General features: G+C 38.6%; 1 protein-coding gene and 1 pseudogene across 1 annotated transcript in view; both read right to left on the reverse strand.

Moving 5' to 3' along the window:
* The window catches only part of F8 (coagulation factor VIII), a 207,744-nt gene that overhangs the window by 155,134 nt on the left and 24,666 nt on the right, over positions 1-27,944 (reverse strand). The window contains exons 2-5 of the mRNA XM_054572236.1: positions 16,549-16,670; positions 13,892-14,014; positions 7,485-7,697; positions 1,047-1,115 (exon numbers count right to left, since the gene is read on the reverse strand). Coding sequence (XP_054428211.1) covers positions 1,047-1,115; positions 7,485-7,697; positions 13,892-14,014; positions 16,549-16,670 — 527 coding nt within the window. The remainder of the gene's footprint in view (positions 1-1,046; positions 1,116-7,484; positions 7,698-13,891; positions 14,015-16,548; positions 16,671-27,944) is intronic.
* LOC129069567 (RNA-binding protein FUS-like) lies at positions 21,578-23,086 on the reverse strand (annotated as a pseudogene).

Below are 27,944 nucleotides of genomic sequence, written 5' to 3' on the forward strand. Positions count from 1 at the left end.
TCGAAAGTTATATGTAGATTTTTGACTGCACAGGGGGTCAGCATAATCCCCATGTTGTTTTAGGGTCAACTGTAATATTATTTCCATTTTAAATGTGAGGAAATTGAGATACAGGGAGGTTAAGTAACTTGCCAAAGTTATTTCAAAGTTAATAAATGAAGCCCTTGCTGGTGTGGCTCAGTGGATTGAGTGCTAACCTGCAAACCAAAGGGTCACTGGTTCGATTTTCAGTCAGAATAGACGCTTGGGTTGCGGGGCAGGTCCCCAGTAGGAGGCGCACGAGAGGCAACCACACATTGATGTCTCTCTCCCCCTCTTTCTCCCTCCCTTCCCCTCATTAGAAAGAAAGAAGGAAGGAAAGAAAGAAAGAGAAAGAAAGAAAGAAAAAAAGAAAGAAATAAATAAAGAGAAAGAAAGGAAGAGAAAGAAAGAAAGAAAGAAAGAAAGAAAGAAAGAAAGAAAGAAAGAAAGAAAGAAAGAAAAGAAAGAAAGAAAAAGAAAAAGAAACTTTCAGTTTTAAAGTGAATAAATTCTGGGAATCTAAGGTACAGGCATGATAACTATAGTTACAAAGAGTATGTTGAACACTGGAAATAAGCTAACAGAATAGATTTCACACACAAATGGTACCTGTGAGGAGGTGGATGTTAATTAGCTTGACCGTAGTAACTATTTCACTATGTATACATACATCGCATTATCATGTTGTACACCTTAAATATACACAATATGCAATTTCTATTAAAATTTTCTTAAGTTGAGTAAAAAGTCTTTGTTAGTGGATTTAATGAGGGGGATGAGGCTAACCAGTTACCCAGCTCCTGTATCTTCTTACCTCATAGCTGCCAATGAACTAAGGGTGCATTTGGGGAGGGGGGATTCATTGTCATTTCCATATGCTTCATTCCTGAATAGTAACGTAGTTTATGATCTTTCTATAATCACTTCCTCTGAACAATTGCAGCTCTCATCTCAAGTAGTAACAGAATAAATTAATATATTTGCTTTCTTTCAGGAGCCCAAAATTCAGTTTGCAGCTCACTAACCTTCATCAAATACAGCAAAAAGCAGTACAAATTCGTGCAAGGTCTGTGTCCTTTCTTTGGGCAGACTCCCTGCAAAAGAAGTGAGAGTATTTATCTCCTATTAAAACTCCTTTCATAGCAAATTGACACTAAAAGGAGACATTATTTCATCAATAGCTTAAAAGTAAGCACAAATGTAGTCCTTAGTCTCTTGTTAGCTTTACCATAACATCATTTCTTTGGCATCAGGTCTCCTTTATCACTGTTTCTAAAACTATTTAGGGTAAAGAAGTTTTTTTTTTAAATTTCAAATTTGTTGCAGACCATTACTTTTGTAAAATGCAATAAAAATAATTACTGAAAAATGAAATTAAAAAGACATACAAAATATAAGCCCACATAATCATATCTTATATACAGGGTGGGGCAAAAGTAGGTTTACAGTTTATATGGAAAATAATTAAATAATTAATAAATAATAAAATAATAAACTCTGTGCTTCCTGAACTTACAACCTACTGTTGCACTACCCTATATGTATATATGTGTTCAGAGCAAATATAAAAGAGAAAAAGAAAAATTATAAAAACCATACCTGCTGTTCATGGAAAATGTGCATATAAGCAATTAGTATAGAGAATTTCTATTATGTTTTAACTTTTTTTACTTTTTGCAGTTGTAAATAAACAAAATGTTATGAGCAAAATAACAACTGTCCATATTAAATACCTGTAGTCACTTCAAATGAACACCATGTACACCAATATTTTAAATTGTTAATGTTAAAAATGAGCTTGCTTCACACTTTCATAGGTTGAATTTGTTGGTTGTTTTTCTTAGCATTGTATTTCTTCACTTTATTGAAAAGTTTTCTTTGAAAAATTATTTCAAGTAGTAAGATTTTTGCTTATGATAGTCCCCTTTTGTCTTGTACCCTTGATGCTTGGGAAGTAAAAGTTAGATTGAACAAAGAAACTCATTCATACAAATTTAAAATACAGGCAAAGCTGTCTGAAAATATTTTAATTCTTCTTATTTTATTTTTTAAATTATCAAATAGTGAAACTGACTTTCACTATTTGATAAATAAGTCTATGAATTTTAACACAGGTATAGATTCATGAAACCACCACCATCAGGATATAGAACAGTTCTAACAGCTCCCCAAACTCCCTCTTTGAATCTCTTTAAATCATATATCCATTATGTGTGTGTGTATATACTGGGGTATATATACATACTATAGAGTTGTAACTTTTGAGAATGTGATATAAATGGAACCATACAATATATAAGCTTTCGAGTCTGACATTTTCACGTGGTATAATGCCTTTGAGACTCACCCATTTTGTTGCATGTATCAGTGCTATATTTATTTTATTTCTGAGTAGTAATTTGTGGTATGGATGTACCACAGTTTGGTTAACCATTCACATACCAAAGGGCATTTAGGTTGTTTCCTTTTTTTGGTTATTACAAATAAAGCTGCTGTGAGCATTCATATACAGATTCTGTGTGAATGTTAAACTTTCATTTCTCTAGGGTAAATAGGAATGGAAATAAAGTTTATGTTTAACTTTAGAAGACACTGCCTACAATTCTGACAATTTCAGTGTTGTGGGTTTTTCCCCAACATCAAGCAATCCTGGGACAAGACCTGGGTGTCGTACAATTTAACCCAATTCTGACCCTATTTTCCTGGAGTTGGCATCAGATTCCACAGGTTTAGGATTCAGTCCTACAAGACTGCCCTCCCCCCACCTCTTCAGATGTCAATTGCAAGTCCAGGTTGTCACTTGTGCTTCTGATCAACCAGCTATAGATCAGAGGTTCCAATGACGGCCCCCTTGGGTTCCATTAATTTTCTAGACTGGCTCACAGAACTCAGAGACATATGTTACTTACTAGATTACCAGTTTATTATAAAAAGTTATAACAGAAACAGCCAGATGGAAGATACGCATAGGGCAAGGTATGGGAAAAAGAGAGAACTTCCATGAACTCTTTAGGTGTATCACTCTCAGAGCACCTTCAGGTGTTCACCAACCAGGAAGCTCTCCAACCCTGCTTTTTGGGTTTTTATAGAGGTTTCATTACATAGGCATAATTGGTTAACTTACTGGCCATTGGCAATTGGACTCAACCTCCAGTCCCCAACACCCCATCAAGCAAATGGGACTGAAAGTTTCAACCCTCTAATCACATGGTTGGCTCCACTGGCAACCAGCTCCAAACCTTAAGTGCTTCCCAAAAGTCACCTCGTTATCATAACAAAGGATACATTTATCACTGTCATCACAGGACATTCCAAGAGTTTTAGGAGCTCTGCCAGGAATGGGATGAAGATCAAATACATAGTTTTTATTTTAAACCATATATCACACTACTAAATTGTTTTCCAGAGTAGCATTTTCCATAGAAGGTTTACAATACCTCATAAAATAGTATGTTTTCCATAGTAGGCAGAGGTCTACCTAGCCCAGCTCTGGACTTCTGTTCTGTTTCTTCTGAAGGACAGTACCCTGAATGGCCTGACTGGCCTAACTGGGCAAAGGGGAGGAAGGCAGGACTGTGTGCGTTGGTGGGTGTTTTAAAAGGATTTTGAGATTTAACGGTGACATTTAGTCATTATTCAAAACCTGTATAACTTTTGAATAAATTGTTCCTTTCCTTTTCACCAAACCCTGCCATTGAGCACCATAATTTTTAAGGGTAGCGGGCAGAGAACCTAGAACAGAGGGAACTTGGGGAAGGCAGGGGATTTGTTTCAGTAGTTGCATCTGGGACTCCCCCCAGCAATGGATCTACATTCGGTAACAGTTTTACATATTACATTTATATCTACAATCCATTTGAGTTAATCTTTGTATAAGTAGTAAAGCTTAGGATCGTTTCATATAGATGTCCAATTTTTCTAACACCATTTGTTGAAAAGACTATCCTTCCTCCATTGAACTGTTTATATACCAAATCAATTGGGCATACTTATGTGTATTTATTTCTGGATTCTATTCTGTTCCATTAATTTATGAGTCTATTCCATTAACCAAAACATGACTACTGCAGCTTTGCAGTAAGTTGTAAATTTGAGTAGAATCATTCCCCTAAATTTATTTTTTTTTGCAAAATTGTTTTTGCTAATCTAGTGCTTTTGCCTTCCCATATAAATTTCAGAATCAGCTTTCTATAGCTAGAGAAGGAACCATCATTCTGGGATTTTGATTAAAATTATAGCTCAGTTGATTAAAGCATCATCCCAATACACCAAGTTTCAGGGTTCAATCTCTGGTCAGGGCTTATACACGAAGCAACCAATGAATGCATAAATAAATGGAACAACAAATCTCTCTCTCTCTCTCTTTCTCCCCCCTCCCTCCCTCCCTTTCTTTCTCTAAAATTAATAAATAAAAATTTTAAAAAATCTATAGATTGAGGAGAATTGAGGCTTTCATTATGTTGATTCTTACAGTTCACAAACACTGTATTTCTCTGTTTTTTTAGGTCTGCTTCTGTTCTTTCATCAGTACTTTCTGGTTTTTACTATATATATACATGTTTTGTTAGGTTTAGACCCAAGTTATTGAATTTTTGAGGTATTGTAAACATTATTTTTTAAATATTTGTGTTTCAGTTATTAATTGATAGTGTATACAATTTATTTTTAACAGTATTATTGAGATATAATTGATATACAAAGAACTACACATATTTAATGTGTATAATTTAATAAATTGGGACATAGGAAAACACTCCATGATACTATCACCAAATCAAGGTAATAGGCATATCCAATATCTCCCAGGGTCTCCTTGTGTCTCTTAGGGTGTGTGTGTGTGTGTGAGTGTGTATTAAGACCATTTAACATGAGGTCTACCCTCTTAACAAATTGTGAAGTACGCAATACCATATTGTTAACTATAGAAAGTATGTTGCACAGAAAATTTCTAGGACTTGCTCATCTAAAAATAACTGAAACACTATACCCTTTGAATAGCAATTCCCCATTTCTTTCACCGTACCTCCCGGCAACTACTATTATATTCTCTGTTTTTATGAGAATTTAAGACTATTCTATGATTAGTTTAGACACCTCATATAAGTGGAATCATGCAGTATTTGTATTTCTGTGACTGACTTATTTCACATAGCATAATGCCCTCCAGGGTCATCCATGTTTTTGCAAATGGTAAGATTTTCTTTTTTAAGGCTGAATAATGTTCCATTTTATATATATATATACACATACATATATATCCATATATAAATATATATTTATATATATAAATATATATATACACACACACACATATATATCCATGTGATTTTGATATATCATCTTTTCTTTATCCATTCATCTCAATCTTGACTAATGTTTAGAATACTGCTGCTATGAATTATGGGACTGCAGGCATCTCTTTTTCTGATTTCATTTCCCTTGGATACATACCAGAAATGAGACTGCTGGATCACATGGTAGTTGTATTGTTAATTTTTTGAAGAATTTCATACTGCTTTTCACAGTGGCTAAACAAGCATACATCCTCACCAACAGTGCACAGTGTTCCCTTTTCTCCACATCCTTGCCAGCACTTGTTATTTCTTCTCGTTTTGATAATAGCCATCTTAACAAGTATGACCTGGTATCTCATTGTGGTTTTGATTTACAATTTCCTAATGGTTAGTGATGTGGAGCACCTTTTAATATACCTGTTGGCCATTTGTATGTATTCTTTGAAAAAATGTTTATTCAGATCCTCTGCCAGGTTGGGTAATATTGGAGGGGAATAAAAAGTTAAATTCCCCATCAGTTTGGCGGTACTTTGAATTCTGATGCATTTTCCCGATCTGTCTGTTTTATTTGCCTTTTAGAATTCTCAAATGGCTAGGCTGTGCATTTTCTCAAGTTTCTATAGTTAAGTGGGAGATAAAAGGTGCCGTGTGTTTCCTCTATCTTATCCAGAACTAGAACCTCCGATGACTTTTTAATTCAATTCTTTGTCAAAGAATTCTTTTAATTATAAACTTATTTATTTATATTTTATATGTAAACACATGTTTTGATGATTTTATTGTTTTATTAGCCTTTATATCCTACAAATGACACACTGTGATTTTAGCACTTTGTCATAAATTATGGCTCTAAAATAAAACAACTCAGTATACGGAAGGTCATACTTCCAAATGAAAGAAGTAAAAACTCTTCTGGCTTTATTCATCTTTTACTCCCTTCCTTTTTGCATGTTAATAACTGAAATAAGCCAATTTGAAAATGCCACATATTGTATGATTACAACTACATAACATTCTGGAAAAGACAAAACTATGGAGACAATTGAAAAAAATCAGTGGTTGCCAGTGTGTAGGAGAGGGAAGAATGAATAGACAGAGGACAGAGGAATTTGAAGGGAGTGAAACTACTACATATGATACTACAATGGTGGATACCTGTCATTATATGTTTATCCAAACCAATAGATGAATCTCACCATGAGTGAACTCTAATGTAAACTATGGGCTTTGGATGACGATGATGTGTTAATGTAGATTCATCAATTGTAATGAATGTACCACTCTGGTTAGGGATGTTGATAGTGGGGGAGGCTGTGCATGTGGGTAGACAGCTAATATTTGGGAACTCTCCGTATTTTCTGCTCAGTTTTGTAAACCTAAAACTTCTCATGTGGAAAGAACCCCAGCTTTTTGAATCTTCCAAGCCGCTATGTCAAAACACTCCCAAATTCCATCAGAGACCCACAGAAACCATGAGAAATTATGAAAGATTGTTGTCATTTCAAGCCACAAAATTGTAGGGATAAGTAGTATCATATCTTCTCATAGCTCCTGAGATTCATAACTGGAACAAAATAAAAGTCCAGTGAAGCTGATTTCACCATTAAAAAAATTAAAGTTAAAATAGATTATGCAGTTTATTCTCTAATTTAGTTTATACTATAAAACTACAAAAGAAGACAATTAAAATTATGATGATTTTAAAAACAACAACTTATAAACATTTTTAAAATGCTTACTTTTCTTAGATATTTATATGCTTTTGGGTTAGACATGACAAACTAACCTAACCTTCCAAAGTAGTTTATACACCACTGATCACACACCTGGATGTGTTTACCTTCATGAAGCTTTCAAGAAACCTAAAAAAACTTACAAAAGACACTGCTGGGACAGTCCACAGGATGTTAAGTGGAAAGCAGCAGTGTTTTGAGAAGAAATACAATTCAAGAAGTTGAATTTTATTGATCTTAAAAGTGCACTGTGGCAACATAGGATGGGCATTTGTTCCTTTAAGAAACTGGATTATTCTCCTTTTCGTGGGCATGATGCCAGGGAAAAGGCTCTTCTTTCATATTAAAGAACATAAATGCTATCTTTTATTAAGAGGTCCAGATGTTTGTACTTCCCTCCTTATTTCCTCTCATCCCTACCCTTTCTTACACTTACCTTCTCTACAAACCAGCAGGGTTCCAATGAGGCCTGAATTCAGGTCTTTCTCCAGGTCTACATGAGAAAAATAGGAGTAGGTGAGACATGGGGGGTCTGAGGCCATTGGACCATTCTCTTTCAGGACCTGCCAGACGTAGGTGTGACTTTCACCAGGAATGACTTTATCATCTTCCTTCTCCCTTTTGATGGTCTGATCCTCATAGTCAGCACCTAAAGCAAGAATGCATAAAATTGTCCTTTTTATGTCCATTGTCCACTCAAGGAAACATATCAAGTTCATTGTTACCAGTAGATTCTACACAAGAAACAGCCTTTCTGTAACTTAATTTGGAAGACTAACAAGGAGCAGCTATAAATGGGGAGAAGCCTCATATATTCCAGGGGAGTTCTAGACCACTAATGCAAACAAAAGTGGTTGAGTGTTTCTCAATGATACCTCCACACTCTAACCAACTAGTTGCTTTTATTATTCCATATTTTAACCTAATTGGAATCAGTTCAATTCAACAGACATATATTGGGTATATACTTTGTCCCAGACTCTTTAATAAGCACTAATGAAGATCAGGGAAGGAGAAGATACAGAGATTGTTAAAAATATTTTTAGCCCTGGTTGGTATGGCTCAATGGATTGAGCACTGGCCTGCCATCCAAAGGCTTGCCGGTTCGATTCCCAGTCAGGGCCCATGCCTGGTTTGTGGGCAAGGTCCCCAGTTAGGGGACAATTGAGAGGCAACCACACATTGAAGTTCCTCTCTCTTTCTCCCTCCCTCCACTTCTGTCTAAAAATAAATAAACAAAATCTTTTTTTAAAAAAATAACTAAGAATAATTATTTAAAAAACATTTTTAACTTGGTTCTCTCTAGAGGGGCAGATCACATAAGAGGCAGATATTTTCTGGATGTCCTGTCTTAGTGATGTTAAATTTGATCCCTGGATTAGCCTGATACATCTATTCTAAATTGAGCGTTACCAATACAAAAGAACCTATGCACCCCAATGTTCATAGCAGCACAGTTTACAATAGCCAAGTGTTGGAAGCAACCTAAATGCCCATCAGTAGATGATTGGATCAAAAAATTATGGTACATATACACAATGGAATACTATGCAGCAGAAAGAAAAAAAGAAGTACTAAACTTCGCGACAGCATGGATGGAACTGGAGAGCATCATGCTAAGTGAAATAAGCCAGGGGGCGAAAGACAAATACCATATGATCTCACCTATAAGCGGAACCTAACCAACAATACAAAGAAGCAAGGAAAATATGACCAGCAACACTGAAAGGAAAAGAAATCAACAGAGACAAGAGGGAAGGGGGGGCAGGGAAAGGGAAGGGAAGGGGAAAGTCAAGGAACATATAGCAAGGACTCATGGACAAAACCAAAGGGGAAGAGCTGAGGGAGGGAAGGTGGGAGGGGGCAAGGGAAAGAGGTGGGGAGAAGGCAGAGACAAATGTATTTAAAAAGTAAATAAATTAATTAAAAAAAATAAAAATAAAAAAAATTAAAAAAATAAATAAAATAAATTGAGCGTTATATGTGTTTATTGTTAATGAAGTGTCATTGCATCTAGGTCTTCTATTGTTTCTATTGAAACATTTTTCTAGTAACTAACCATAGATTCATAATGGTCTCTGAAGTTCCAGAGCAGCAAAGGCATTCAGGGTGCTCTTCATTTATACCCTATCTCATCCTACAACATTTACACACCTTCGCCAACAGCAGTGCAAGTGACCCTTGTACTGCCCTTGTTCTGCCAATATTTTTACTACAAACTCTCAGCAACCAGAGGCCACCCCCAAAGTCCAGGTGGGTAGTCCCCACTATAAAGTCAGCCTCTCTGAGGTATAGGGAGATTCCCTTCCAGGGGGCACTAGGAACAACTGGTTTCATCAAGAAACAGCAGCAGACCAACATTTGTGGTTAGAAAAGCTTGGTGGACATTTAGGAAAACTTAGTTGGCACCTAGGGATAGAGTGTGTGGTTCATCTGTCTATGTGATCAAGGGTTTGTATCTAGTTCCAGATAGTGGATATGTATGGGTAGGGAGGGAGGGGATCATGGAGGGGTATGGAAGAGTCTTCAACTATATCTATAATGTTTAAGCAAAGACGCCCAAGTGTTAAGTTTTGGCAAAGTAAGGTTGTGGGTACATGTTTGTTTGCAATATTATTTCCTATACTTTTCTTTTGTTGAACTATTCAATTAAGAACAGAATACCCTTTTTCCTAATACTAAGGTTGGGAGAGGAGTGTAAGAGCTTTGATGAGAGACCAAGAATGTGTGAAACACTATAGGTTTCTTGGGGAGAGGGACAGTGAATTGATTGGGAGAAATGTAGCATTAGGATGGTCAGTCAGTGCTGAGGAACTACTTGAGGTAAGGTATTATGAACCTAGTGATACAACTCTATTTGGTTGTGTGATTTTTATTTTAACTACGGCTATTCACTTGATGGCTAGCAGAATAGATGAAGAACAGGTTTAACCAGGGTAGAGGTTTAGCCAAGTGAAAAGAATTGAGATCAGGGAGGCCAGGAACTTGAGAATACATGTAAGGGCACTGTGGTTGTGATGAGCCAGGGCATCTAAACTGGGCAACGAGGGAAATGAAGAATTAAGGGGGCAAAGTAGATGGTGAAAAAATTGTACGATAGAAGGATGGTGATCTCAATGAGAAAAAAGAGTTGTTGGAGTGGGCAGTAAGAGAATGAGAGCTGAAAAAAATAGGAGGTGATACTCAAAATGTTGAAGGCTTGAACTTGAAATTTCAGGGGCTGCATAAGTTGCTAATAACAAGGTTTATCCTTTAATGAAGACAAAGTTGATTGTGAAGACCAAGTAGAGTGAGTGGTGCTTGGGAAAAAGCATTGTGCACAGCTCTTAAAATTTACATATCTACTAATGTGTATTTCCTTTGGAAGATTTCTGCCTCCATCAGTCTTTTCTGAACTTATACATCAGCCACCTGCAAATATTCTAAGCAGAATGTGTTTTGTGTAATTTTCATCTTCTACTATACAAGGAAAAACACTGTTGACACATTTGAGAGTTCAGGGAGTCTGACTGTCTGCTTCCAAAGAGCCTTTTGCATAGAAGATAACCTAGGGAGTGTACTGAAAAAACAGAAATCCACTTCTGAAAGGAAGTCATTTTGTAATTATTCCTTGAGGCAGTCAAATCTTTCTAAAGTGCTTTTGGGTTTGAGATACACAATGAAAAGAGAAACGTTGAGTAGGAAATCATAAGACTTCCTGTTGAGAAAACTGAATAACTATCCTAAATGCAGTGGTGTAAAACAGCCACTATTTTATTATGCTCACTGATTCTGTGGATCAAGAATTCAGACAGGGCACAGGTAAGATGGCTGCTCTGCCCCATGATGTCCAGGCATCACCTGGCATAACTTGAATAGCTGAGGAATGGAATCATCTGGAGACTTTTCTCAGTCACATATCTAGTAACTGGGCCAGAATGACTTGAAAACTGGATTCAGCTGGCACTGTCAACAAGAGCATCTACACATGGCCTTTCTATTTGACTTTGGCTTTCTCACAGTATGGGGACCTTGGTAACTAAGGCTTCCTACATGGAATCTGAGGACTCCAAGAGTGAATGTTCCCACAAACAAATTAGAAGAAGCATGTTCTTTTATGACTCAGCCTCAGATGTCACATGACATCACTTCTGAGATACACTATTGGTCAAAGCAGTTACAAGCCCACACTAAAGGGGAAGAATATAGATTCCTGCTTTCGATGGGAGGTATGTCAAGATACATGCTACCATGTTTTAAAACCACCACACCATGGCATTGTAAAAATGAGCAACCATTGTGTTTTGAAGTTGACAGGTGTCCCAGAAAACAATGTACTCTCAATAACCAAGACTGTTGGGTACTTTATACAAAGACCTTGTGGTTAGGGGCTGTGGGAATCTGGTCTTTACCTTCCACCCCAATCCTAATCCTTTTGTGTCCTCTGATGTCTGTTTATGGCTTTTTATTTCCATCCTCTCTCTGCCTAGCCTCTGCTGCACTGTCTGTCCTAGATAATCCTGTATTCAACCCCCCAGCAGCTGGTAGATCAGCCTTGCCCCACCCTAGTCTAGGGCCCTGGATGCTAGCCTGCTCAGGCATCCCAAATTCCTGTGTCCAGTAGGAGTCCACATGCCAAAGACTTTTGTTAGTGTCAGTGCTGGAGGGCCACAGCTTAGTGACCCCTGGGCACAACTGTTCTAACACTATCCAAGTGTTGTGCTTTAGGGGCTACTGCAACCCACTTTCTGGTGCCTTCAGCTATTTATCCTTTGCCTGATCTCTACTAAGCAGCTTTGTGTTGATACTTCTTGAGTTGTATGTCCCCATGCTGTCTTTCAGATCTCCCTCAAAGTTTTTCATCTTTAGCTCCTTTCACAGACACTTCATGCAAACTATCTTGGATTAAATCATTTGCTTTTAGATTCTATTCGTGAAAGGAAGTCATATGACTAAGCCCAATGTCAATATGGTGGGGAAATATACTCCTCCTACTCTGGGGTAGGGGTTGACTATTTGCCAACCAGTAATATACACTTTACTAGAGTTGGCTTGGGAGATAAACATGACAGGCTTGCAAAGCCATAGAGAAACAAAGAACATCAGTGGTTGCCTGGGACTGGGAGCAGGAATGAGGCTTAAACTGCAAAGACAGAACTCCTTGAAATGACAGAAGTGCCCTAAAGCTGGATTGTTCTGATGACTACCCAACTGTCGAAATTTACTAAAAGTCAACAAACTATCTTAAATGGGTAAATTTTGTCTTATTTAATTTGTACCTCAATAAAGCTGTCTAAAAATGCCATGAGGTAGCCATACACAAAAATTAATTTGAGATGGATCACAGACCTAAATGTGAAGGGTAAAATAATAAAAGTTCTAGAGGAAAGCATAGAAGAAACTCTTCGTGACATTGGGATAGGCAAATGTCTTAAATAGGATATAAAGCTCTAAAATAAAAGGTAAATGTGATCAATTTTTGTGTTTCATTAACTGTTGAACTTCCATGCTTCATTAACTTTAAGAACTTCTGTTTACCAAAAAAATTAAGATAGTGAAAATTCAACCCCCATGCTAGAAGAAGATAGGCAAATATTTATATCTGTCATTGGGTGTATAGTCAGAATATGTAAAGTACCTCCATGAATCAATAAGAAAATGATAACTCATTTGTTTTCAACAGGACAAACACTTAAACACTTGATCAGATACTTTACCAAAGGATATCAGAAAGGTCAACAAACATATAAAATGATATTCAACATCATCACAGATTTACTTAACAATCTGGGACCCCCAGACTAGTATAAGAAGGCCATAAGCTTGTGGATCATAACATAAAAATATAAAGGCTTAAAATAGGACCATAAATCACATGGGCATTAGGCCATCACCTCACTGTGTTGTTTTTGGGCAGAACCACTGTAGATGCCCCTGTATGAGATTAGGTCATCCGTTTTCCCAGACCTCACCTGGCTTGAAGTACAAAAGAGTCATCTCTATGCACAGTACACAGCTGCAAAATTGTGAGAATGCTGGCCTCTCAAAAGTGCCCCTAGATTTGTTCTAGAAGCTCCCGAGTAGATAAGCCTCATGAAAATAGCCAGCCAGCCTCTGGCCAGAACCTGGGATGACTTTTCTTCTGTATTACCTGCCCTATGCTGTCTCTTTCCCTCAATTCAGGTAGGGCCTGGCCACATGAATGAAATCCAGAAAATTAACACCTTTCAATTCCAGAATGAGAAATTGGTCAGTATGTAAGCACAGTTAGGCTGTACAACACAGGGCATAGGCTCCAATATTTTAATGATTTCCTGGAATTTTCTTGATCTATATATGTTATAATCTATCTGAACAATATCAAAGTCAATTGTGGCATCCTCTTCACTCCCTGCACTGTGAAGTTAAAGGAGAAGATAGTTGAAGTGGGGACTTTGGCCAAATAGATTGTATGTTTTTAACAAGGTCAGCTTGTGCTTCTGCTAGTTGGCTCTTATCACACAGCAGTACCCATATTTAGAAATTGTGGGTAGAAGGAGAGGAAATATCTGAAAAGTCAGAATCTAAGGAAGGAGAAGGAGAATTCTATTTCAACTTTATACATTGAGTCTTGACCCCTCCCTAGGAAGTTTCCTTGGCATAGAAAGGCAAATGAAGTGGGAATTTTAGGATCTGTGGCGTGGCTCCGTTTGGGAAAACAGGGAAATCAAAACTTTGGGGATTAGACCAATATGACAATATTCTTAACTTCATGAAATGGGCTTAGGTTTGAATCCTAACTCTACTATTCACTAGTTGCATGGCCTTATACTCAATACTCTTCTACCCCTAGATGACAGGACAATAAGAGGACATTTGACTCACCTTCAGATGCTTTCCAGTAGGATACACCGACAGCATGAAGACTGACAGCATGAGAAGCCATGTTTTTAAGTGTAATGAGCACTGTGTCATAAACCTCAGCCCGGATGGTAGGACCCAGCAGACCTGCAAGAATGAGATGGTCCCCAAAGGTCACTCCTGAAAACCTGTTGTTATGAAAATTATGGTCAAAGTTACAGTAGAGAAGCTTGCCCATATGATGATTGATAAAAAGTAGTTAAATGAATGAATGTAGAAATTGTTATCACCAGCTCAACCTTATGGTTGTTCTGAAGACAGAGTTCTGGCAATTCATTCAATGCATTCATTCATTTAACTAATACTAGTTGAGTTCCTACTATATTCTAAAAACTGTCCTAGGCAGTGGAGATGCAGTAGTCAATAAGACAGATCATGGAGATCACATTTGAGAGACATTAAGCACATAAAGAAATAAACAAGAAAGTTTCAGGTTGTTATAAATACTAGAAAATATGGTGATGTGCTGGAAAATGATGAGGCAGGAGGTGGAAGATACTTTAAGTATAGTAGTCAAGAAGGGCCTCTCTGAGGTTGTAGCATTTTAGTAGAGATATAACTAATAAAAAAAAGCAAGATTTGCAAAGATCTGGTGGAAGAGTGTTCAACACAAATAAAATAAATACAAAAGTCCTGAGGCAGGAATAAACTTGGCATAGTAGAGTACATGTGGTTGAAACAAAGTGAATGAGCAAGGGAGTAATAGAAAATGAGAGCATAGAGGAAAGCAGGGAACATAACACGTAGGACTTTGTAGGTCACGGGAATTTGGAGGAATTTGGAATTTATAAGAAGTAAGCAGACTTAGGACTCATTTTGAAGGAAAAGTGAATAAGACTTGCTGCTGAATTGGACGTTGGAAATATAAAAGAGAGAGAGAGAGAGAGGATCCAGGGATGACTCCTGTGATTTTGGTTTGTGCAACTGGTTTTCAAGCTACGACACAGAAAATTAAGTGAAAAATCAAGACTTCTGACTTACAGACATATTAAGTGTGACACCTACAAATGGTTTATTGAATGAACTAGATTCAGTGGGGTGAAAATATGAAATAGCTTTATTTTTCATAGTTTGTAATTGCTTTAGGTGGAATTTCCCTTTCCTGCACTTTTAACAATCCTCAATTTTTTTACAGCAATCTTCACTTACGACAGTATAAGTTTTAGGTACTAATAAGTCCAGTCTGGCCTAATATCAAACTTTTGATATCCCCTGCAATTTAAGGGTTCCCCCCTCCTCCAGCTAAGTTGTGACAAGCACAGAAACCCTAATGGGAAAAAGGTTATTTGGTTGGTAGTTTCACTGGATGTTCATTCTTGTCTCTTAATCCTTCTCTCCCACTCATCTTACTGCCTCTCGACCTTCTAAGGTTGGAGCTAATGAAAAAAAGGACAGGGATGAAAAAAGAGGCACGGAGACAAGATTTTTCCTAGAAGGAGCAGTGGTCAAGTGACTTTAGTACCCCCTAGTTGTGGCACATGCCAAAATTCTGGCTATTTCTTTCTTAGGGAACTTATATGAGTTCTTTGGAGATTTTCTCCCTTCAAATATACATATACTCCACTCTACCATTCGCTGCCATGACATATGTCCTCTCCACCCATCACTTGTATCTCTCCTCCCAGTTCCTATTTCTGGCAGTACAATCACATTGTATAACTTTTTTTTTTCTGTTGGGATCACCTAGCTCTGGAAGGAAGACCTCTCACATAGGATCTTCTTGACACATCTTGTCCTGTGACCTTCCTGACTTCACATGAACAGTGAAAGTACAGTTAACTTCTGCTATAGCCCACTATCCTTACTATGCCATCTTGAGAAGTTCCTTCAAGATTTTGACCTTGAAAGTTTTTCCAAATAAAAACCAGGCATGAGTCAATGTCTCCTAAACTCCTGAGGTCCTGTTTCAAGTCTTCTAAGTAATTCTCCTGAAGCCTCCCTCACTCTAGTTTGATATGAGGGGAGGCCTCCCTCCCCTCATGGGGTTTGGGGACATACAAAACATGAAAAATGCCTTCCAAATGAATGCTCAAATCTAAACTCTTTTATAAGTTCCTAGCCTTTTTATCTATACGCTGGTGGTGTATGATGGGTTGCAGAACCAATTTTGGACCACTAACTGAATGAACAAGTCTTGGATAGATGGTTTGATATCTCTCTTTAGAATTTGGAGATGCTTGTCTCCTATAATTTTAAGCAATAATTCTAAGGTAGAAAATGTCCCATTTTAATGTCTTGTTACATGCTTATTTGGCATCTAAATGAAGGTATCAAGCAAGCAGTCTGAACTGAAGATATAAAAGGGAGTTGTTAACATAGAGATGATATTTTAAAGCTATAACACTGGACAAGATCATCTAGGGATTGAAGGTAGAGAGAAAAGAAAACAAACTCTGGTCCAAGAACCAGGGCACTTCAATATATAGAGAATAAGCGGAGGAGGAGGGTCCAGCAAAAAGATTGAGAACATTCAGCCCGTGTATTTCCTTGAGAGGTGGTAGTAGGGAAAAACATTTTCTTTGGTGGCTGTTCTCTTCGACTGTAGCCCCAAGACTGAGAAATCCTCTCTAGGAAATAGGATACCCAGTTTTATAATTAACAGTCAATATTGTTTCCATTACCCATCCATGGTGGCCTGGGCTTGGCAATGCTGAAAAGGTGATCCGTGAACTCCACAAAGACAGTCTTTTTGTACATGACTGAGGTGTTGAGTGGAAAAGATTTTGGCATTCCAGGAGGAAACCTGTGTGAAGAAATGAAAAAGTCATTCATTTTAGTGGACTTTCTTTTAACCCATTTGGAAAGGTAGCTAGAATAATGCTTCCATCCCATTCTCCTTGACTGTTAAAGTAAATTGAAAGTTGTGTATGAATTACTGCTATGGATTGAATGTTTGTGTGCAGAGCACTCATGAATGGGGTTAGTGCCCTTATAAAAGAGACTGCAGAGAGATCTCTTGCCTCTTTTACCATGTGGAGTTACAGTAAAAATATGACCATCTATGAACCAGGAAGAGGGCCCTTACTAGACACCAATTCAGTACTTTCATCTTGGACTTCCAGCCTCCAGAACTGTGAGAAATAAATGTCTGCTTTTTATAAGCCACCCAGTCTACGGTTTTGTTATAGTAGCCTGAACTGACTAATACAGTCCCTAACATCTATCAAACTAAAATCCTGTTTTCAAAAGTCATCTGATACATTAGGTGCCATGTGATAAGATAAATCATAAAATTGATACCCATACACTGAATTAGCCAAAAAAATCCTTTGCCAAAGCAAAAACTACAGCATCCTTCCATTTCTTCTTTAAAACAGACTACAACTTTTATTTATTTACGTGTATTCAAATTTTGTCAGTGTGTACCTAAAATTATACTTTCCTTCTTTTTTTTTTTAATTAATTTATTTACTTTTTAAATACATTTGTCTCTCCTTCCCCCCCTCTCCCCCCCCCCCACCCCCCCCTCACTCTCCCCATCCGCTACCCCCCCCCCCCCCCCCTTCCCTCTTGTCTCTGTTGATTTCTTTTCCTTTCTTAAGGACACCAAAAATAAGAAATACCACAGAGAAAACTACCTTCCAGTGAAGACTATGTATAATTGAGACCTACAGGTGCCAGGAGCTGTAATTTAGAGTCAATCCTCCATTAATGTTCATTCTTGTCTCCAGTCAGATACTCCCAATTATCCATTTATTGGTGGATCAGCTACTAAATCAGAAATTTTATAATTAATGATATAAACATTTCCAAAATGTCATTCTATACTTTAGTTATTAAAAATCAAAAACTAAAACTCTAAAAAAACAAAAATCTTTCAGGTGAAGGCTCATCTCCATCCTGTTATTCTTTCCCTACCTGACAAGTTAGGCTGTCATTTTCTGGGGCCCAGTTTAGGTTGAGTAATCAAAAGGACCAATGTGAATCCTGGTAAAGAAGGCCCAGGTAAATTGGTAGAAAATACAAAGTGGTTGAAGGTGACATTTTCCACTCACTGTTTTTTATATACTAATTATTTTTGTACAATTTTTAATTTTCATTCTTCCAACAGTATTACCAAGTAGCTATTATTATCAGCACCCAGGTAATTGGGGGGAAATGAGGACTCAGTAAGATTAAACTATTTGTCAATCTAATAAATGATGTCTCTAGATTTGTACCTAGGATTTGTACCATGGAATAGTTTTGCAGTTTTCTATATGCCATAGAGAGCCTCTCTTCCTGGCTTATGCTTCTGGACATCTAGCTCTTATCTCTCACCAGATTTTACCAATTGGTACTGTTTCAACAAGTCAGGGGAGTAGAGGCACAAGGCGTGGACACATGAATATTCATGTGGATCGAGCAAAGGCTCCTTCCCTGGAAAAAAGTTTTCATGTGAAGATCCTGGTCTCCAAATCTCTCTCAGTCAAAAAAAAAAATTGAGCACTCAGCCCCACCACAGATGTATATCCATTCATATATAAACCATATTCTTCTACATCCACTATGCCATCACAAAACACATACTAGAAATAAATATAGAAAAAGAGGTGGTTTTAAAGATATATAATTGTGGAGTGGGTGTTGTTTCTAATGTCTTGTTGACCCTCAAGGGCTTTTGAAAAGCAGGAGATGTGTCAAATGGAGGACAGCACAAATAAATGTTGATATACCTGGTATGGGATACTACTGAAGAATGAACCCCAAACATCAGCCAGTAAGACACATACTCTCTTGTTACAAATGGCAACAATAAGGATAAAGTGGGGGAAAGGAAAGGCAGCTTCTGACTGTGTATATTAGTGTGCTGGTAGCAAAAGCCACACCATACTTAAGATTATCAGGATGCGAAATCAATAGTGAGGCATATGGCATCTATTGCTTATTTCTTTCTCGGTCTTTTGCTAAAGTAGCAAAAATATCAATGTTTAGTTCAGAAGCAGCCACACCAGAGAATCATTCATTCCCATAAGAAATTTTGCTTTTTCTTATAAAGGCTTTAGTGGAAATGCTGAGGTAGAGAAGGAAAATACAATCTAAAAGTTGTGAAAGTTGCTAAGTTGGAAAATCGATGACCTGCAGGGATTTAAATGTTTTTCAAATTTTGTTTTATTGTGGTAAGACACACATAAAATTTTCTATCTTAAACATTTTACTTGTACAGTTCAGTGGTACTAAATACATTAATATTGTTGTACAACCATCACCACCATTCATCTCCCAAACTCTTCTAATCTTACAAAACTGAAACTCTATATCCATTAAACAATAACTTGCCATTCCCCACCCCCTGAGGCTACCATTCTACTTTTTGTCTCTGTGATTTTGAATACTCTAAGTATCTCATATAATTAGAATGATATAGTGTTTGTCTTTTTGTGACTGACTTGTTTTAGTTAGCATAAAGTCCTCACAATTCATCCATATTAGAGCAGTCAGAATTTTCTTTTGCACATATGCCTCTCTCATTTCTTAGAGAGTGAATAAAAACTTTATTATCTACAAAAAAAGAATTTTCTTTTTTAAAAAAGGCTGAATAATATTTCATTCAATGTATATACCACATTTTGTTTATCCATTCATCTATTGGTGGACACTTGGGATGATTCCATGTTTTAGTTATTGAGAATAATGCTGCTATGAACATAGGTTTACAAATATACCTTCAGGATACTGTTTTCAATTATTTTGAGTATATGTACAGAAGTAGAATTAATGGCTCATATGGTAATTGTTTTAACTTTTTGAGAAACCACCATACTGTTTTCCACAGTGGTTATACCATTTTACATTCTCACCAACAGCACACAAGAATTTCAATTTCTTCATACCTTGTTAACACATACTTTGCCTTGTCCTGTTTTGTTTTGTTTTGTAAAATAGTCATCCTAATGGGTGTGAACTGTATCTCTTTTGTAGTTTTGACTTGCATTACCCTAAAGATTAGTGATATTTAGCATCTTTTCATGTGGTTATTGGTGATTTGTATATCTTCTTTGGAGAAATGTCTATTGGAGCCCTTTACCCATTTTTTGAATCAGGTTGTTTGCTTTCTTGTTGAGTTTTAAAGAGTTCTCTATTTATTCTGGATATTAGTTCCTCATCAAGAATTTGATTTGCAAATATTTTCTCCCATCCTGTGAGTTTCTTTTTTACTCTGATGATAGTGTCTTATGATACACAATTTTTAAAAAATTTTTATTAAGTCCAATATGTCTATTTTTTCTTCTGTTGTCTGTTCCTTTGATGTCATATCCAGAAATCATTGCCAAATCCAATGTCATAAATCTTTTGCTCTATGTTTTCTTTTAAGAGTTTTATAGTTTTATTTCTCATGTTTAGGCCTTTGATCTATTAGAGTTAATTTTTATATGTATTATTATGTAAAAGTGCACTCTTATTCTTTTGCACTTGGCTGTCAGCTTTCCTCACACCATTGTAGAAAAGACTGTCTTTTCATATTGAATGGTCATGGAATCCTTCTCAAAAATCATTTCAATACATGCAAGAGTTTACTTCTGGACTCTATTCTATTCCATTGGTCTACGTGTTTGTGTTTATGCCAGTACCACACTGTTTTGATGGCTGTAGTTTTGTAATAAGGATTGAAATCAGAAAGTGTGAATCTTCCAACTTTTTTCATTTTCCAGGATTGCTTTGGCTATTCATGGCCCTTTGAGATTCCTTATAAATTTTAGGATGGGTTTTTCTGTTTCTGAAAAATAACATTAGGATTTTGATAGGAATTGCATTAAATCTGTAGATTGCTTTGGGTAGTATTGACATCTTAGCAAAATTAAGCTTTCCAATCCATGAACACAGGATGTGCCTCCATTTAATATGTCTTATTTAAATTATTTCAACAATGTTTTTTAGTTTTTAGTTTACAAGTCTAACACTTCTTTGGCTAAGTTATTCCTAAGTATTTTATTCCTTTTCATGCTATTATAAATAGAATTATTTTCAAAATTTCTTTTTTGGATTGTTCATTGTTAGCATGTAGAAATACAACACATTTTTGTGTGTTAACTTTGTATCCTGCTATTTTTCTGAAATTATTAGTTAAAAACTTTCTTTTTTGCGTGTGGAATCTTAAGTTTTTTACATATACAATCATATCATCTGCAAATAGAGATCATTTTGCTCCTTCCTTTCCAATTTGGATGACTTTTCTTTCTCTTCTTGTCTAATTGCTCTGGCTAGAACTTCCAATACTGTGTTGACTAGAAGTAGAAAAAGTGGGTATTCTTGCTTTGCCCCTAATTTTAGAGGAAAATCTTTCAGTCTTTTACCATTAAGTGTGATGTTCATTATGGGGTTTTCACATATGGCTTTTTTTATGTTGATGTAGTTTCCTTCTATCCTTAGTTTGTTGAGTGTTTTTGTTGTGGAATGGTGTGAAATTTTGTTGAAGTCTTTCTATGCATCGATTGAGATGACTGTGTATTCCCCCCTTTATACTGTTAATGTTGTAGGGTTTTTTGTTTGTTTGTTTTTGCTTTTTTGTTTGTTTTAAATGATGGTTTTTAATGGGAACCAGAGATATGATTACAATTACATAGTCTAACACAAAAAAACCCATGGGTGATCAGGAGTTGGAAGGTTACAAAATGATGAGGGTAACACTGGGTAGAGAAGAAAAGCTGTTCCAGAACCTCAGCAGGCAGGCTAATATGACCTCTCCCTATGATCCTGTCTGTGGTCACCCATGAAGTCCATATTTCTAGGGCCAAAGCCACCTCTGCCCCCATCACCCCGGTCCCCTCAGAAGCCCCCATGGTCCCTGCCTCAGCCTCGGTTGCCACCCCAATCATAGCCTCCTCTGCCACCGCGATGATCGTCTCCACAGCTATCCCCCATATGAAAGCCTCCTGGTCCCCCTCCTGGGCCATCTGGTTTAGGGGGCCTTACACTGATTACATTCATTCCTCCAAGAGAAGGTCATGTTCTCACATGTAGGATTAGTACACTTCCAGTCCCCAGCTTGCTGCTGCCCTCCACCACCACCACCTCCACTGGGGAATCCTCCCCAGCCATCACCACCACTGCCACCACCTCCATAGCCTCCACCACCCATGGGTCCTCCTCGCCCTCAGCCTCCACAACTGTTGCCACCATCCCAACTGAAATCTGCTCACAAAGTAGCAAATGAGACCTTGATAGTATCCCCAGAGATTTCTTTACCATCAAACCAGTCAATAGATGCTTTAGCAGAAGGTGGGTTATCAAATGATACTGTTGCCTCTCCCTTCATCTTGCGCATTTCCCTGTCTGTATACAGATTAATCATGGGCTGTCCTGTTTTCTTATTTGTCTTAATAATACCAATCTGCTTGAAGTAATCATCCACAGACTCAATTGTAACAATCTCGCCCAGGCCTTGCACGAAGATGGTGTTGTTGTTTGAATTATCCTGTTCAGAGTCGTGACGTGATCCTTGGTCCTGAGAACCACCAAATTTATTGAAGCCACCATGGCCACTTCTGCTATGCCACCTCTGCCTCCGCAGCCACCTCCACAGCCTCTGGGTTCATAGCCACCACTGCTGCGGTCGTAACCACTGCCACAGCCCCAGACTCGTCCCTGATGACCCTGCTGGCTTCCCCCATAGCCACTGCCACTACCACCTCATGGTGGATTTATCTTGACCATAGTTACCTCCACCACTCCTTCTGCCACCTCCTGTACTGCTACTCTTGTACTGGTTCTGCTGTCCATAGCCCTGAGGAGGATTATAGGAGCTTCATTGCTGTCCATAGCTAGGCTGCTATTTACCACAGCCAGACTGCTGACCACAGTCCCCACTCTGGGGCTGCCCCTAGTTGTTGCTCTGAGAACTGCTAGTGTAACTTCCCAAGGTGCTGCTAGGAGCTGTCTGCTGGCCATAGCCAGGGTAGGACTGCTGCCCATAAGACAACTGAGAACTCTGGCCACTGCCATAGCCACCAGATGAGCTATATCCCTGGGGAGCTGACTGAGTGCCATAGCTGTTCTGGGTCTGTAATAAGAACTATAGGTGCTCTGGCCATAGCCTGAAGTGTCCCCTGACTGGCTATAGCCATCATAGCTTTGCTGTCCATAGGGCTGATTGCTCTCCTGGGTATAATCCTGCCCAGGCTAGGTGGGTTAGGCCCCACAGCTTCGGTTTTCTTGTTGGGTATAGTCGTTTGAGGCCATGTCAGTGCATGCACAATTGGCCGATAGGCAGTAAGACTCAAGTACGGCATCACATTGATACCTTGAGCACTGATGTTAATGTTGTGTTTTATATTGACTGAGTTTTGTATGTTGAACCATCCTTGCATTCCAGGAATAAATCCCACTTGGCCATGGTGTGTAATTCTTTTTAATATGCTGCTGAATTCAGTTTCCTAGTATTGTTGAAGATTTTTGCATCAGTGATTTATAAGAGATATTGGGCTGTAGTTTTCTTGTAGTGTCATTGTATGGCTTTGGTATCAGGGTAATACCAGTCTTAAAGTGAGTTAAGGAGTAATCTCCATTCTCTAATTTTTTGGAAAAGTTTAAAAAGTATTAGTGTTAGGAATTTTTAAAATTAAATTTTAACATAACTTAAATGTGGACAGTCAGATTTCTGTTTTTCAGCCCAGCATGTAAGGAGCTTAGAAGTCACCACTCCATACTAACAATAGTAAAGCTTAACAAACTGAAAGATTTGTTAACATCCCTAACATCCATCAGGGAAGTGAAGTCACAGGACAAACTGCTGTCCCACAATCTGGGAAATAGGTGAATACAGAGAAATAGAACTAACTAGCGTAGAAACCTTTCAGCAGAAATGTCTGTGGGAGCCAGAGTTGAAGTAAGAAAGCCTGAATTGTAATTGATGAATTACTGGAAGCTTGAAAAGAAGTCTGAGAGTTACACACTTTCATCAGGTGCCTTCCCCCACATGTGAGTTTTAACTCCAAAGCTCTGTGAGATCCTCACAGTGATTAACAGAAAAAAATATCCTCATACTTCCAGCAAGAGGAGAGAAAAAGTAAACATTTTGAAATGTGCCAAAGCATTCTGTTCACTTTAACAATGCCTGCCCCTAAGAGAAACTATTTTACCAGAGCTTAACATGTGGAAGATTTTATCATAACCTAAACTACCCATGGGAAGAGAAATAGCCAACATCAGCCACGTCTGGCCATCTTCTGCTACCTAAGGGGAAAGGCTGGTGAAGTTCACAGTCCATAGTTACAGGCTCACCAAAACAGAGACCTAATCATAGGACTGCACAATGCTTCCCCTCCCACCACACCTCACTACCACATCACTGAAGGTCTAATTTATTAACATTCATTTTATCCAATACATCATGTTCACCTTTCAAAAAAAAAGTTACAAAGCATACTAAAAAACAAAAACAACAAGAAACCCACAAACCAACATAGTTTGAAAAAATAAACAATCAGGAGAACTAGAGTCAGATATGCAGGACGGTTGGAAATATTAGACCAGAAGTTTTTTAAACTATGATTAATATGCTAAAGATTTTAATGGAAAAAGTAGATAACATAGAAGAACACATTGCTAATGAAAGCAGAAAGACAGATTTCTAAGAAAGACTTAATATGTGTGACCCATGGACATGGACAACAGGGTGGAGATTAACTGTGGGAGTGTGGGGGGGGGGCTGGAGCAGGGGAGAGCAACAGGGAAAAATGTAATAGAACAACAGTAAAATAAAAAATAAAATTAAAAATAAATGTTAGAAGCTCTCAGTCAAGGTGGTAGTGTAGGTAAATACAATACTCAAATTCTCCCACAACCACATCAGAATTACAGCTAAACTACAGAATAACCATCATTTGGAACCTCCTGAAATCTAGGTGAACAGACTGCCTACAACTAATGATATAAAGGAGAAGCCACATCAAGACTTTAGGAGGGGGCAGAGACATGGAATAGGCTGGACCAACACATACCTGTGTGTGTTTACAGTCAGGAGGGATATTTCGGCTCCAGAGGTTCCCCCTGTGGAAGGGTCCCAGTCCCACACCAGGTTCCCTACCCTAGGGTTTAAGTGCAAAGAAGAAAAGTCCCCATAAAATATGGCTGTCAAAACCAGCTCAGATTGTGACAGAGTGAGATGGAGGGCTTCTGGATTCCAAGGCATTCCTCCTAAAGTGCCTGCACATGGACTTACTCAGGCTCTCACTGAGTTCCAGTGCTGGGGCACCAGGGACATATGGGGAGGAACTGAGTAGTCTGGAATCAGAGAGAGAGAGAGCTACTTTCTCCTAGACAGAGCACTGGCAGAGACCATTATTCCTTTTCTGGGATATTCCCCAACAGAGCTGGCAGGCTGGTGCCATATTTGAGTCTCCATCAACCTGGCCAACCCTATTTGCCCTGCCCTGGTGATTCACTGACACCCTGCCCCATCCAACTTTCAGGCCCACCCAAGCTGTTTCCAGTGGCTTTTCCATACAAATAACCTGTCTGGGTTCATGTATTTGGACTTTTTAAAAATCTCACACACAAGCAGCATCTTGCCTTAGTGTGCCCTTTACCTATTGCTAAGTGGCCCCAGGCCAAGCTCTAGCAGCAACCAGACTTGGTTAATAGCTTGGCCTCTCCTGGTCACCTCCAAATCCAGCACAAGTAACAGTCATCTGAAAATAGCTTTATAACTCATGCTGGGCAACCCCAGGCAGAGCACAGGTGGCTACTGACCTTGGCCTGCACTTCCCAAAAGGCCCCAGAGCCAGTGCACCTGGTGGCCAGCTTCAGACCATGTTGAAGAACCCCAAACCACAAGGTACACACTCAAGGGGAGGACTCAGAAGGCACCAGAACCCCACTGAAGTAAATCTTGCTCTGTGGCATAGGCCCCGGCACAGCTGACCCTCTACAGTGGTCACAGACAGTCCTCCCAGCTGACTGGCCTGGGGGTAAATTCCTCCCAATGAGCTGCCAACAGCAATCAAGGTTCAACTACAAGAGGAGATGTACAGAGCCCACACAAGAAGTGTACATGGAATGCCAGCTCAGGTGATCAAAGAGGCTGTGCCACAGGACCCTACAGGACACCTGTTACAGTAGGCCACTCTACCAAGACTGAGAAACGTGGCAGCTCTCCCTAATTCATAGAAACAAGGAGGCTGCAAAATAAGGAGACAAAGAGACATGTCCCAAATGATAGAACAGAACAAAACTCTGGGAGAACTAAACAAAATGGCGACGAACAATCTACTAGATGCAGAGTTTGAAACATCGGTTACAGGGAGGCTGAATGAACCTAGGAGGATAGTAGATAAACTTAATGAGAACTTCAACAAAGAGATTTAAAAAAAATAAGAATGGAGATAGAAAACATCGGAAAGAACCAGTCAGATATGAAGAATACATTAACTGAAATGAAGAATACATTACAGGGAATCAACATCAGAGTAGATGAGGCAGAGAATCAAATCAGAGATCTGTAAGATGGAAGGATACTTGACTCAGGGTAGAGAATACACAATACAATATACAGTTGATAAAATATAGAATTATACACCTAAAACATATATAATTTTATTAACCAATGTCACCCCAATAAATTCAAATTTAAAGAAAAAAAAAGGTACACTCCAATCAGAAAAGAAAAAAAGAGTCCGAAAAAATGAAGATAGTATAAGGAGACTCTGGAACAACTTCAAGCATACCAACATTTCTATTATGGGGTGTGCCAGAAGGAAAAGAGTGAGAGAAAAGAATTGAAAATCTATGTTAAAAAAAAATGATGGAGGAGAGACCAGAAACAGGATTAACCGGAGAGTCCTAGAGCTGATTTCCTCCCATTTCCGTAGTCCCCATTTGGCGAGGGCAAGCAACGCACCCAAAGAACCAAAAGCGGGGAAAACACACAATAGAAGACCCTAAACTGACCAGTGCTGCGAAGCTCGCGTGCCAGGGAGGCCAGATGAGTACGGGAGGTCGCGCATAAGCCCCCTGGTCTGGGGCAAACACATGCGAGCCCAGGCAGGTGGGGGACCCTGCCGCGCTGGGAACGCGCTCAAGGAGCCCGCGTGAGAGCGCAGAGAGATCCCAAAAAATAGCCCAGCCCTGACCGAAGGGGTCACAGAGCTGCTCCAAGCAGGAGTCAGACACAGGCATTAGACTCCTGAAAGGCTCAAACAAACAACCCAAGGCCCTATAGGGTCAACAACTGACATCATCAGAGGCAAGCCCAGAAAGAAAAGTAAAGGACAAAAATACTTAACAGACTCTCACAAAAATGGGAAGAAAAAGAAGTTCCCCTCAAATGAGTGGAAAAGGGGACTCCCCACAGAGAGAGCTCAATGAAATAGAGGCAAGGGAACTATCAGATATGGAATTCAAAACAATGGTTCTAAGGAAGCTCAATGAGCTCAGCCAGCTCAAAGATAACTATGAGAAACTGCAGAGAAACTATCAGGATCTTACAGCAAACTATATCAGCCTGGAAAAGGACATAGAAACTATCAAGAAGACACAAGTGGATATGAAGAATACCATTTCTGAATTGAAGAACACAGTAGAAGGAATCCAAAGCAGGCTGGATGAAGCCGAGGATCGAATCAGTGAGATGGAGGACAAGAAAAAAGCTCCCAGAAAGAACAAGAAATGGAAAAACGGCTCAAAAAGAATGAAGAAGCATTTAGGGAAATGCAGGACAACCTGAAATGCAATAATATCCATATAATAGGGATAACAGAAGGAGAAGAAGAGGAGCAAGGAATAGAGAACCTCCTCGAAAAAGTAATGATGGAAAATTTCCCTAATTTGAGGAGAGAAAGGCTCTCATGGATCCAGGAGGCACAGAGGACCCCACTCAAGAGGGACCCAAGGAGGTCCACTCGAAGACACATCATCATTAAAATGGCAAATGTGAAAGACAAAGAGAGAATCCTCAAGGCAGCAAGGGAGAAGGAGTAAGTAACATACAAGGGGGCCCCAATACGCCTAGGAGCTGACTTCTCAACAGAAACACTGCAAGCCCGAAGGGAATGGCAACAAATATTCCAAGCCATGAAAAGCAAGGGCCTACAGCCAAGGC

The sequence above is a fragment of the Pteronotus mesoamericanus genome, unplaced genomic scaffold (genome assembly GCF_021234165.1).
Source record: "Pteronotus mesoamericanus isolate MK-2021 breed Mesoamerican mustached bat unplaced genomic scaffold, CSHL_Meso_final contig_226, whole genome shotgun sequence".
In the NCBI taxonomy this organism is placed as follows: domain Eukaryota; kingdom Metazoa; phylum Chordata; class Mammalia; order Chiroptera; family Mormoopidae; genus Pteronotus; species Pteronotus mesoamericanus.